The sequence below is a fragment of the Centroberyx gerrardi genome, chromosome 1, assembly GCF_048128805.1.
Source record: "Centroberyx gerrardi isolate f3 chromosome 1, fCenGer3.hap1.cur.20231027, whole genome shotgun sequence".
In the NCBI taxonomy this organism is placed as follows: Eukaryota; Metazoa; Chordata; class Actinopteri; order Beryciformes; family Berycidae; genus Centroberyx; species Centroberyx gerrardi.
Window position 1 is genome coordinate 15240905 of NC_135997.1, and position 14294 is coordinate 15255198.

Below are 14294 nucleotides of genomic sequence, written 5' to 3' on the forward strand. Positions count from 1 at the left end.
ATATATTCCAACATGTGGACATTTTCCCACAACTGTACAGCTGAATCGCATAATAAACCTACAAACCTGAGACACTAGAATAAAATAATTACAGCAGGGACAGGTTCCGAAAGCTCGCTACATAGTAGCAATTATGAACAAAGTACAAAAAACATATTGGACCCAGTACAACTTTTAAGTCAACATAAAATCTGACTATATTTACCACAAAATATACTAAATATACTACATTGTCAAATCTGGCAATGCAAAATATCTGCCAACTATGGCTGATCCTGTAGGCAAAATAAAATGTTTAACATTTATTATGTGATGTCAACTGCTGATCAGAGGACATCGTGGTGCTCGAAATGAATGTGTTCAACCATGCACCGCTCTCCCCTCCTCTCAGACTCCTTCCCTTCCACAGACACACACACACACACACACACACACACACACACACACCAAACACATAACTCCATCCAGTCCAGTGTGCTATTCTCTCCAGTGTTGCTTGCATGGGTCGATCATAAGGAGCTGCTAAACAGTACGTTGGTGATGAACCATTTCTGTCCAGTGCATTTTTGGAGAGCCAGCTGGTACCCAAACTCGTTGTCAGTGCTCGCTACAAGCTCTAGGCATCTCTTTGATTTCCTGTTCTGAATGGATCCTCCCTGAAAGATAAAAGCAGGTAGATTAAATTATGGTGGGCTCCACAAGAATCATTTGTGTGCACAATGTAGTTGGCTTCCTCAAACCCATACTGCTGTGAATGGATAGGGATGTGAGTCGTTAAAGCACCCTAAGCTCTGTGCCTTTTGGCTGATTCACATTGACATCCTCATTGGGCCAACCAGATAGCATCAACATGGTCTCCAGGCAAAAACAACAATGTATTTGCCATTGCAATCATTAGCTTTCGTAGTAGGAAGGCCAAGATTTTCAGATAATGCACTGGCTGAATAGATTGAATCAATGGAGGACAAGACACAAACACACACACACACACACACGCACTACACATAACAGACACACACAATATCTGAGAAAAACATCTGACATTAAAAGTGTAATAGAAATCACCTCTCTCTATGCTATGTAAAAAAAAAAAAAGGTTTTCTTCTCATGTCTTCCCATGAGAGATCTACTGTATATCTAATAGTCTGTAAACTCAATCTCAGCCTTTCTCACAAATATCTTGTAAAACCTGAAAAGATATTAAAGCAAGATTAGTCTTGGAAATAATAGCAAAAAACAAAGCAATGCACTAAATGTTGAAACCAAACACAGTATTCTCTATGTCTGTGTCACATCGTATTGGCAGGTAAAATGCATTGCATGAGGCTTTCATGGCCAACTGGAGAAGGACCCAGTATCTGGTCTACAGTTGTAACTTTTTATTCATCCAACTTTCACCATAGCTTGTCACCTAGTTTTGACTCGGTTCAGACTGTGTAGACCTCTCGCTCTTGCATCAGGCTTATAACCTATTTGAGAGTGTCAAGACATATTGCAATGTAATTTTCAATGTTGCAAAACTACTCTAAATTCAAACCATGGATTTTTGTGATTTAGCAAGCCAATTGAAACCTGAAGAGATGCAGGGAGAGCGAGTCTTGGTGTTTCCATGTTTTTGCTCCACTCAGCCCAGGACCAGTTTAGCCCACGTTTCTAACCTTGTTTACCTGTAAACTGGTTTGGGGTACATATTTAGCTGTGAAAGGGTTAGAGTTTGGGTTACCTAATCCTACCTAATTAAAATAATTGCTTCAAATTAAAATGTTTGTTTCAAATCTATAAATAAATGTTAGGCTTATAGGCTTGTCTATGCCTCCTTTTCCTTCTTTGGATTACCAAGGTATCTTGTATTCTCCAATTTACTGACAAATGGATTGTAGTATATTTATGACAGCATTGAGTTGATAATGCACATTTTTTGTGTGCAGTCAGTGACAAAATGAATCTTTAAATGCAGTCCCCTTGGTGACTTGAATTTGACAGCCCCGCTCTGTACCGCCGTCTTGCCACCTGTCACCAGGGCAAACATAAACATGTTCTTCTACATATAAAGTGCTTGCTGCTCAGATTGGACACCTGAGTGACTGTTTGCATCACTCCAGTAAAGAGTGCTGTGAAACATTTTAGAATAACGGTTATTAAAATGTTATTTAAAAATGAGATATGTAAAAGACAACATATGGGACAGACTGAGGAAGATGTCTTTGATTTGTAGAAGGATGATAAATATGGTGCTGACAAGGCTGTAAGAAGAAGGAAGTCTTTAACGAAAAAGAAAGTATGGTCCAACAATTTATGAAGGAGGGACTTAATATGACAGCTGAAAGGGTTGCCAGGATCTGAATTGAGAGAGCACATCAGTTCAGCAAAAAAGATTCCAGCATGCCCTGATGAAATGAGGCAGGATTTTCTCATTACAGTGGCAGTATTGGCAAAGGGCAAGTAACTGAAGGGGAAGCCCTCAATAGTCAATACACTGCAGAGAGAATTGTTAGGAGAGTGCTCTTTTCAATACTGTGAGAGCAATGCAGAAAGATGTGGAAAAAAAAGACCTGACAAGTATTGGACAAGTTGTACAGACTGTGAACTAAATTGATCTTTGTGCGTTTCCAGGTCAGTTAGGCCTGTCTGTGAGACCAAAGAGACACACGGCATGTTTCTGGACAGATAACGGACTGATAATAACTCATGGAGTAGGGCATTTGTGGACCGATATGAGACATTGTTGCTTGCCCTCACTCCTCATACTATAAACAAGATTATTATTAATGTAGTTGACGTTGCAGTAAATCATTCACAGGCCTTAACCACAATATTCCAAATCTTCCCTCACTATATACGTTTATCATTTAACAGCCGTCACAACACCCATTAAGACACATGACTAATCTTTACATGCAAGCACGTATTTCATTTCTTACAAACTCATCAAAGGCTCATCACAACCATGTCTTTATGGATAAGGAGAAGAGAAATCTTTTACAGTAGGTGGAGGAAGCAAACCAAATGTTGATGCACATTTAACCAGGAAGAGATTAAGACAGTAGCTTATCTTCAGTCCATTAACTTTTGTGCAGAGCGCTGTAACATTAGAGTTAAGGTGAAAAAAAATCTCTTTCTCTCTCTCATTGGCACAGTGCTGTGCTCCCTAAAGATGCTATGGTTGTATCAAGGCAATCTATTTCTACACACTTTTCAGACATGCAGTTGAAACTGTGAATAATTGATGCCTTACTCCAGTGTCGTCATATGCCCCATCCTTAAATTATACAATGTTGAATCAAGTAACCACTTAAAGTGGAGCCCATGAACATATGTGACATACTATGAGTTCAAGCATACAAAACCTTTGACACTTAAGGGCCACTGTGTTGTCAAACCACAGGATATAAATACACCTGTAGAGGCAGTTCAACAGTGACCTGTGTGGCATGGTCAAAGGAATATTGTACTGGTTGTAAGAATAAGTGCTTCAAGCCCTCTAATACAAGCCATGTTTGAGGGTTTCATACATATTTGGCTAAAAGAATAATGTTAAATCCATAATTGACTCTATCAGTGGAGCAGTGTTTTGTGTCTTTTAGTGTCCAAATCAAATCCAAATCACCCACTCTCACAGATCATTTTGTGAGGTGGCTGTTGTTCTGGTAAAATGCCGCCTGCAACCACAGAGCCGCTAATGAAGACAGAGAGAATCATTATGATGCATTTACTCTTCATGTCTAAATAGGTTGCAGGAATGCGGGGAACTCTGTGAACTATGAATCTCTCTTTCAGTCTGGGTGCCCCCGTGTCCCTCCTTAATGAAACTATGCCCAGCCACATCAAATAGGCGGCCCTACTTTTGAACAAACATTAAAATCCTTATGTGACCCAAGCTGCCTTCACAATTGGCTTTACTGCCACATTTGCAAATTACCTTAATTGATGGCTGCAGATAAGTATTTTGAATTTTGATCTCATGTTTTCTGACTATTGCTTTTTTACCATGTGTGGGGTTGTTTGGATAGTTTGTCACCTGAGTGAAGAGCCAGTGGAGCTTCATGCGTTTGGCTGCGGCGTAGCTGCACTCAATGAGGCGCGGTCTGCTGTTCACATCCACCAGGCACTTGTTGTCATCGTCGTCAACGGTGGGACTGAGGATCCCGACATGTAGGCGCTGAGTACTGGTGTAGTACACATTCTGGAGGAACAGAACATCCAGTTGTAAACACACTCCACAGCAGTGGTTCTCAACGTGGGGTCCGGGGACCACTAGGGGTCCTTGAGAAGGTTCCAGGGGGTCCTCCAGCAAACTGATGAATTGCTAAACTTCAGCATTATTTAATTAAGAAGAAGTTAACACAATTAGAAGAATGACTGTTTTGATCATAGTTTCTCTGTTATCTCTCTACCTACAATACGGATAGTCATGGGATTCTGGACAAAATCATATCTGACAATAAAAATATTCTCAGATTTGGGTCCGAGAGACAAAATCTCATCAAATGGGGGTCTGTGGCTCTAATGTGTACTAAATTAGGGTCCATGATATGAAAAAAGTTGAGAACCACTGCTCTACAGGACTGCACTGTACATTCAGACCACTGGGAGTTGGCATTTAGATAATGACCCTTCCAGTGCTGTATATAAAGCCAGAGGTAATAAACTATCACTCAAATGTGGCACGCTCTTGGGTTTGTCTTCATGAGGTTGACTTACACACAGGAAGCAAGTTTATTCATACAGCTGTCCTGACTGAACTGAGGACAAGGCAGGATATGGCAGGGTACACGAAACAGCTCATTATAACTCGAGGAATGGTGGATATGAATTGACCAGCTAAGAGAAATCCCTGGTAATTGTACTCTCCTCTCATGCAATCCTTCCAAATTGTTTTTTTCCAAGAGCACTTGTGTGCCCATATTTAGCTGACAGAAACTGAATTTCAGTTGCAGGAAAAAACAGGAAAGGCATGTGTTTAAAAGGAACAGGCTCAGCGGTGTGAGTGTGTGTGAGAAGAAAGAGAAAGAGAGTGTGTGTCTATTGTTCTAGTGGCACGAAGCTGTTTTAGTTTGGTATGCACACAGTGATTATGTACACAGTGATAAAGCAGAAGTGATGAAAAAACTGTGACAATATCTGATGATACAAAACAGAAAGAAGATGTGATAAGATACTAATATGTGCAGGTCAACAAAACAAACAAGCAAAAGAACAACAACATAAAATCGGAGAAGACCAGCAAAGAAGACTGAATTGGACGGCAGAATCCAAATGACAAAAGAAGCATTATGGTAGAAAATGGTACAAGAACAATGAGATCAATAGATTCACAAGGGAAATAGCAAAAATAAATAATGATATCATAGCCAGCCAGCAAGTATGTGTGCTAATGAGTGGGAGGGTGTATGTGTGTGTGTGTGGGAGAGAGTGTGAGTGTGTTAGCATGTTCACATGTGCAAATGGAGTCAAGGAGGAGAGAGAGAAAGAAAAGGTGTGTGTTGTGATACTGAGACAAAACTTCAGGCAGTTTGGCTCATCAGACAGGTCCTATGTATATATTTTAAATTGCTGAGAGATGCAGATTCATTGGAAATGTGAATGTACAAGTAACTATTGAGATCCTCTATATCTTATGGAGAACTGAGTAGTCTGAAATCTGGGAAAGTGCAGGCATTTTAGTTTCTGTTGTTATAAGTAGGAACTTGAGCATTAAATTTAAATTGTGGCGGTAAGCGATTCTGGTTGATGTATGCATTTATAAATAAAAATACAGGTTAAATATATACTTCTGTTGAAGACAGACAAAATATTTAGTTCACAAAATGGTGGTGTTGAATATTCAGTCCCACTTATAGATTGGCTAATCTAACAAATCTCTTGTGCAAAATATGGATCTTGAGAAGACTGGTAGCAAATGTGGAAGCACAAGCAACACAGTAGTATGTGAGGTAAGGGTTAATCAAACTAAAGTATTAAAAAGTTCCTGATGAGCCAAGCTGCTGATTTTGCTGTTTATACCAAGAGACTGTCACTTTATTCCAAATAAGGTGTGTATGGTTTTTCAAGCTCAAGGTTTCATCAATAATGACTCCCAGGAATCCATTTGATGAAACTTGACTTATTTTATTCTTTAAAATGGAGAGAGACATGGCTATGGGAATTAGTTTTGCAATATTTCTTGTTTTTCCCCCCACTGTGATAATGATGAAGTTGGCAGTTTTTAATAGATTTGACTTCAATATTTTCTAGACCTGCATTTCTTTCACCTATAATTGGAAGTAAGTTTAAGCTGATATTTCTTGTGACAAGATCAGATAACATTGATGAGGATACAGCAGCTAAATCAGGGATAGGAACCATGTGCCATAAAGTGCTGAGAGCCTGCAGATTTTCATTCCAACATTACATCAGGTGATTTCACTGATTAGCACACCTTCAACCAAAGAAGAGGAACTAATCAGTGAAATCATATAGTGTTTGATTGTAATGGAAACCTGCAGACTCTCAGCCCTCTCTCTAGGTCATTAATGTAGACCAGAAAAAACAAAGGCCCATGAATGGAGCCTGGCGGGACACCGCATTGTGATAATTATTAATTTGTACAGTAGAATGCCATGATTAAGTCAAACAACTTTTAATAAGCCTAAAATATTCCAAGAGTATATTCAGTTTTATTTTTTAGAAGAGTGGATTTCATCAACAGTTTATAGGATAGCCATATCTGTCAAATAATTTATCTAAATCAAATCCGATGATCATACTGAATGGACTGGGCATTCAGATGGAGCAACATTGCGATCCTTTGAAATGAATCCAGTTTCCAATTATTTTGAGAGTATATATGCCCATGGTTTGATAATTGAAGGACACACCTTAGTTACCAGAAATTAACTGATCTTATCATAACCTGCAGCCGAATGTTTCATCTTGGCAATTATTTCCATGACTTCTTTGGCAAGTCTGAAATCAGTGGCTCAAAGGGAAAACTGCAGATGCCCTTTTCCTGTACAACTTCTAATCTAGGTAGGACTGGGTAGAGAGCAGACAATTAGATAGGGATTGTGTCTGGAAAAGTATACTTCTTGACCGATGCTAGCAAACAGAGCAGTCTGTATTTCATTACAGAGGCAATCCACGGACTAATTCCACTTGTAGTGATGGGACATTTAGAAGATGGGACAAATAGAACAGGTTAGATTTCACTTGCAAAAGAGACCCAAAAGAGATCCCTAATCTCTAGTGCTAGTGCTACTCTAATCCTTTGTTTGATATGTTTGGATGAGAGCCATCACAGATTTATAACATTAGCAAGTTTTAAGGTTAGCTGGGTCACAGGATGGGCTGTAGAAGTTTATTTATGTTTCCTGTGGAGTTTGTTAAGGAAAATGTGCAAAGTGTTCTGGGATGATCAACATCTACAAGCTTTCACAGTTTAGCTGAAGTCCTTACTAAAGATTTCTCCTCAGTTCCAATTTGCACAGCGGTATAAATATCAATACAGGTGCAATGACTGTGAAACATCTCCAATGCATTTATTTGAATTGGGAAGGATAACGGGAGAGTGAGCCTCGCTATATAAGACAACTTTACACCTGTCAAGCCAAGGTTAAATAATCTGTGAAACGACTCCCTGAAAAGAATCCCTGAAAACAATCTCCTCACCCATAATAGGATCAAGGGATCAATAGGAGTTGAAAGAGGCAACGGCTAGAGAAAGTAAATGATAAACAAGTTGCGCTTAAATTTGAAGAAATTTGATGTCCCTTCTCCTGGGCTGAGATTCATTCTGAGCAAAAATTTCTGAATAATGTTTTTTAAAACATTATTGAAGTGACTGATAACAGTGACACAGGTAATAATGTGGAGCGAGCAGTTGTACTGAGATTGGGCTCCATCAGGCTGGCAGAGGCACAGTGTGGTGGGACACTCCCCATTATCCAGCACACTGTGCCCCTAGAATCTGCAGCTAATTTCTGTCAGGATAATGGGAAATATGACATGAAAATGAAGTAAAGTTAGCTGAAGAAAGGAACAAATGTTCTGTGCAACTTCTGTAGAAACCTGATATACTCTAACTTAATGAAAAAAAATGGATTCCACTTTGTGCTCGGTCAATAATGTGGCACTTTAGTCTAAGAGGAATTTAGTTAAAATAGTTACACTAAATTCAAGGTGAATGAAAAATGGAGACTTGTCATGTATTTAGAAATGATGAGCACTACTGCTGTTAAAGGAGAGAAAGGAGACCCTGGACCTGTTTTATACAGTAATGATGATCCAATCAGAAAGCAGATGAAAAGTAAATTGTTTTTCTACACAAAGGAAAAGGCTTTATTGAAAAGAAAAACCCAAGATGGGAATAAAAAAAACAGAGTGATATATTATTACTGGCTCTATGCTGCACACTGTATGAAATAGTGATGTGGCCCGGAGGAGGCTTGGGAGTGGTGTTACCTGAGGTGTCATCCCGTGACAGAGATACAGGATGGGCACATTGTCAGTGTCAGGCCCCTGGTCCAGACACAGGTCGTTCTTCAGAGAGTTCTTTAGCTGACAGACACACACGCACGCACGCACACACACACACACACACACACACACACACACACACACACACACACACACACACAGACACACACAAACAAAAAAAGGAGCAAAAGAATTGATTTGTTACTCATATAGCTGGTTCGGGGGTATGGTCAATTATGTTGCCAAAGAATCATACGTTTATATGCACATATTAACCCAGGTATTAGCCATACTCCGGTTAAGGTGTTACTCGGGTTAAGCTGTTTACATGAACCTTTGATACCCTGCGATTGAGATCCCCATGGTAAAAGCAGTTAACAGAATATCCCTGTTCACGTGTGATGTCCTGTCCACTGATAAAACCGTCTGCCAGCAAAAAAGCACGAAGAAGATGCAGCTGCCAGTTCCCCTCTTCGACTCGACTGAGCAATATGTTACTTCTACTACAGGGGAAAGAACGATGATCCAAATAGTAATAGTAAGCTCTGCTCGCCGCTGTGTTTTTCGTTGACTGCAAAATGTGCCCATAATGATGCTGTGTGAGGCTGAGTTTGCGCAGACGGCGTGAACCAAAAGTGAAAGGAAGGAAGATGTTTACATGTCACAGTAACCTGCTTAGTATCGGAGTAAGCCAGTCATCTTCCCTGGGTTTCTCATAATTAGAGTATGAGCTTAACCGGGTTATTCTAACTGAGTCATGGCATTTACATGGGTTGACCCAAAAGTTAAGTAAGACATTCTCCATGCATGTAAATGTAGCCAGTGAGACAAGGCCAGAATGTCATTTACAGATATCTCTCTTATCTCTCAAAATTAATAGTTATTTACAGAAAATACAGCATGAGTTAGACTTGAGATTTAAGGCTTGAAATGTCTAAAATGTGAATCATGCTGCTAAATTAACTTGAGGTTTATAATCTTTAATAAATATGCAAATCATAAGCTTTATGCTTGACGAACATGCATTAGCCTTTATAGGCCTAGAGGGTTATTCATGCATGTCATGACAAAGTCTGCTTGATTGGGAGATACAAACTGCACCGTCGGGAGCTCCAGGAATGGTGGATTGAGTGAGGAGTGAATTAGATAAAGATGGGAGATCACAAGGACACAGGCAGGGATGATTCAGCTCCCCATTGGCTCAGGAGACGTCTACTTCTATCAGATAATCAGTAAATCCACAGGCAGCACCTAGCACAGTCCTGTGGAACTGTTAATGTCTAAACATTTCTCGCGCTGGAGAGTGGAAAATAATGTGCGAGCCTTAATGACACCTGGGGGGACAACATTACTTTAAATAATTTGGGTGTACAGCTTTGGCTTTTGTCTTCTAATTCTGTGTTGAACAAGGCTGGCAATCTGCTATCGTGTAATGAGTTCTCAAACCGCCATGATTGACAAGCCCATCAAATGCACATACCAAATAGGGAATAATGAGGTCACCTAACTGAGACGTAATTTTAATAAGCCTGGCCTATTTCCTCACTATATCCATCTACCATTATGGGTTCGTAGGAGGGAATCAACCATAAAACATAGAAAGCAGAGCAATAATACTGCAGTCTATGTGTCACTGTACATTAAGGTGCATTGCAGTGATGTGAGGTGGGAGGACCATGGAAATAAAGCTGTTTGATAACAACTCGGAATGGGCAAATAGAAATGCTGCCAGCCTGGCCTGTTGGCTGAACAAATTCACTTGCATTTATAGTAGGCCTATATATATCTATCTATCTATCTATCTATCTATCTATCTATCTATCTACACAGCTGTGGATGTTCAAACACAATGCAAAGTCCCTTGAATCAACACAATAGAAAATTTGAATATTCTTATTCACACATTTTTTAAGTGAGTAGAAAAGTTTGTCTTCTACCATTCTCAGAGTTCCTGCACTCTTTTACCCTTTTCCACATTATGAGAGAGAGCAGACCGGACCGAATCCAAGAGACGAGTTGCTACAGGAGGGAGTCTCTTTTGTAAAGTGTTTGTGTTCCTAACTGCAGCCACCCGAATCGTAACACAAGGGATTAAAACGATTTGCTCAGGCACGGTTTTAGCCTTGTTTTGGCTTTTGCAGACGCTGAATTGAATTCGTGATGAAGGTGCAGCTTACTACTCCGTATGCGATGGTGTCGGAGTACATCCTCATCTCGGGGTAGATGTTGACCAGGTACCATCGGAATGTTTTACACTGCAGCCTCTTCCTCAGAGCCTTCCTTTCAGAGATATCCCCGATATCTATCCCTGAGTCCTGAATTCCAATAAGCGGGCACACAAACACACAAACAAACAAACAAACAAACACGCACACACACAAAGCAGAAAACAGATTAACTGTGGCTTGTGGAGAAGCGAATCAGATAAGCCTCAGCATGTATCCCAGTTTGGCGAGAGAACGGACCATTGAGGAGTATTGTGCAACCTTTTACTGTGTATTTGACGAACCTCTGTAGAGTTTTCCCTGTTCTGACTTAAACACCGTCTGCCATTCCCCTTCACACTTCAGTCTCCTGCCACAATCTGCCCATTCTTCTGCCCACAGTATCCCATCTAACTTAACTGATGCCTCTTACAAACTCAAAAGCTGAACTTTAACCACATCGGTGCACCATCCAGTGTTGCTGATATGGCTGCGGGGCCGCTGCTTTCTATCTAAAAGAGATGGGTGTGGACTCAAATAAACGCTGCCTGCCATAGTGTTGATTTTTCCCACTCTCAGCGGTAAATTAACACTGACAATTTTGCTGTGTAGTAAATTCATGAGGCTAAAGCTGGGGCTAAATTTCATGCTTTTTGAGTATAGACCCTGCTAAATGCCTCATTATTGACTGAATGAATTGCCTGCAGATGTTCATCTATTCATAGCATGGATTTACATATTTATACAGATTATGCAGTTGAAGAAGAAAACATAAATGAACACACATCTGCCTTTGAGGGAAGCAACCTAAGACAACCTAGTCCGATTATATTTTATTCTAGTTTATTCCTTACAGGTGCTGTATCCAATCCAAAGACCTAATAATAATCTAATCTTCTGGATACCCTGGGATACTACACTGATACTACAGCAGAAACATCACAAGTAGTATTTGCTTTTCGTATCATCTAGATGCATTGCAACACTGTAGACTAACAGAAATTCTGAATATGGTGAGTTGTTGATACAGCATCTCAAACAGGATAATCCAGCATCAAATAAAAAGATTGAAATAAATAAATTGGTATTTGTGTGGATAGGGTAATCAAATGGATATAAATAAATAATGTTTTTCCTCTGTAGTTATATAATTTATTTCTGTTTTATTTATTATTTTGCTCACAAATCACAGCATGAATTCATCTTTTATTTGTTTTAATTCATTTTCATTCATTATCCTTTGCATTGAAATATTTAACTATTTATGTGTCTTTTTAGGCTTTTTATTTTATTCAATCATGGCATCATTTGTCTATTTTTGTATTTTCTGATTCTCCTATTTAATATTTTCTGATTCTCCTATTTCGTATTTTCCTCTCCTTCTATTTTCTATTTTATTATTTCAATATTATAATAAGAAGGGTGTGGCTAAAATGCAGGTGGGTCTGACCATAGGCTCTGACATGTCATTGGCTAATAATCGCAGCTGCTGAGGGTTCGACACACGAGCTGCCATAATGTTTCTGTAGCAGATAAAAAATGCTTTGTACATTTCTGTATGATTCAAAACATTAACATCGGTGTTTCCAGGGCCAAGATCTCCTCCCAGTTTTCAACAAAAAAGTATTAATGTTATCAATATTGATTTGGATGTAGCCTATGAGCCTTTTGGATCCATATCATTACTCTGTGGTCATTGTTGTGGGGAAGCAATCATCTGGTCACTCACTCAAGCCCAGAAACTGTCCTCTTCACCACACAATATAGGCCTAAATCCACCTAGACGGTCTGTCCACTATATGCTGTTTGATTGACAGACCTCATTACCATATTACAGCGAAAAAATATTAAATAGGAGAATCTGAAAATAGGAAGTGCCAAAATTGAAAAGAAAATAGCCTGCCCCACCGAATAAATGCTAAATATTTCAATATACTGGGACGCCAGAAATCACTGTTGAGCCTTCTGGAGGAGTCGTTGGTCTAATTCAATGAAACATCTGTGATGGGAGGAGCCCACTTGATAACCCCAGTGACAGACCCACACTCACACACCCAACCCTGTAACATTTAGATTGGGTGGCTGGTGAATGGTGCTGCCTGTCCGGTGGTCCTGTAGATTTATGACAGCGTAGCCTAATATAGTCACTGTTTGTGGGTTAGTGCATCATTATTTTGACATCTGACTTGGGCTTCTGTATGAATGCTGACCCTGGATTTTGGCACAAGGGATTGTAACATCAACTCCTGTGTATTGGTGAATACACACTACAGGATTAAAAAAAGTGTTGGCTTACTATGAGTGTAGGTTCTTCTAGTTGACCTTATAAGATCTGTGATATGCACAAAAACAACATTATGAAATGCAAGTCTCCACCACTCACCTCCTGAGGTAAGTTCCAGGCCATGTAGACATGGCTTTTAAACTCATCCATCCACACCTCCGCAACTCTGAGGGCGTTCCGCCGCACGTGAGACGTTAGATCCTCTGTGTAGGGTTTGTGTGCGCGCTCTATATGGGCGATGCGGGCACAAGGCAGGACCTCAACACTGCCCCCACACTGCCACACCTGGTAATACACATTACAAACACAAACGGCAAAAGACACTGTTATTCGCCTTTCCTGGTAATCAGCCTGCTTTGCTTTTGTGTGATAACCACATTTTATATTCTATTTTTATATTCAATTTCTATTAATTTTATCTTCAAATGTTCTATTTTTTTATTCAATTGTTATATTACATTTTATTTTATGTTCAATATTACTACGTAGCCTCACAGTTGTTGTTGTTAAACATGCTTCTCTTCCGGTTCATTCTGCTTTTCTTCCCCCTGTATCTAAACTCCCATTGGCTATTGCCAGTCTCAGATTTCTGTCTTGGACCGCTTCACACCACACGAGCCCAACCAGTCGGCAGTCTTGAGCCGGTTCACACTACAGAATAATCTGCGCCGACTGTCGGACCTGAGTGCCCCTCCCACCCCTCCCACCCCTAACTAGCCCAGATTCCAATCAGGCTTAGAATCTGCATTAAAATCTCCTAGTGTGACATAGGCTTTATGCAGGGCTCTAAAGCAGCACATACCGTAATTCCCCTAAGCAGTGCGCATTGCAAAAAGCATTACACATGAATGCACAAACCAACGAACCGGCTGTTATTGAGGTGCTACTCCAAAGCACCTAATAAATTATCAATGCTGTGTCGGTCTAATGCACAACTCTAACACACACACACACACAAACAAAAAGTGTTTCTCTGTCTCCTTTCTTCAGTGTCAACCTTCCCATATGAGAACAAAACAAATCCCTCTGATCTACATTTAATTGTGCCTGGCCTGAATTTTGGTCTGCATGACGCCCCTGCAGATAATCATTAATTGTCTGATGGCTTTCTTCAAATTAATTTGCAGAAATGAGTCATCGCTGTCAAGATGGAAATCTCTACCATTTAGTAGTGTATGGCAGGCTTGAGTATGGAGGACTGTGCATCGCTATTACATTTCAAATACAACTTTATACGGGCAGATATTTTTAAAAGTGCACTGGTTCTAATGAATTCTAATTCAAATTGACCATCTAATTTGCATGGCGAATTGCAGAATCTGTTTTCCAGTGTGCTGCTGTAGTAGAAAGCA

The 14294-nt window shown here is 39.9% G+C and overlaps 1 protein-coding gene across 1 annotated transcript in view; it reads right to left on the reverse strand.

Moving 5' to 3' along the window:
- Nucleotides 1-14294, reverse strand: part of galnt18b (UDP-N-acetyl-alpha-D-galactosamine:polypeptide N-acetylgalactosaminyltransferase 18b) — a 37766-nt gene continuing 23472 nt past the window's right edge. Inside the window, exons 6-10 of the mRNA XM_071912194.2 lie at nucleotides 13042-13227; nucleotides 10632-10769; nucleotides 8440-8535; nucleotides 4019-4183; nucleotides 1-656 (exon numbers count right to left, since the gene is read on the reverse strand). Of these exons, the coding sequence (XP_071768295.1) occupies nucleotides 510-656; nucleotides 4019-4183; nucleotides 8440-8535; nucleotides 10632-10769; nucleotides 13042-13227 (732 nt within the window). The 3' untranslated portion in view covers nucleotides 1-509. The remainder of the gene's footprint in view (nucleotides 657-4018; nucleotides 4184-8439; nucleotides 8536-10631; nucleotides 10770-13041; nucleotides 13228-14294) is intronic.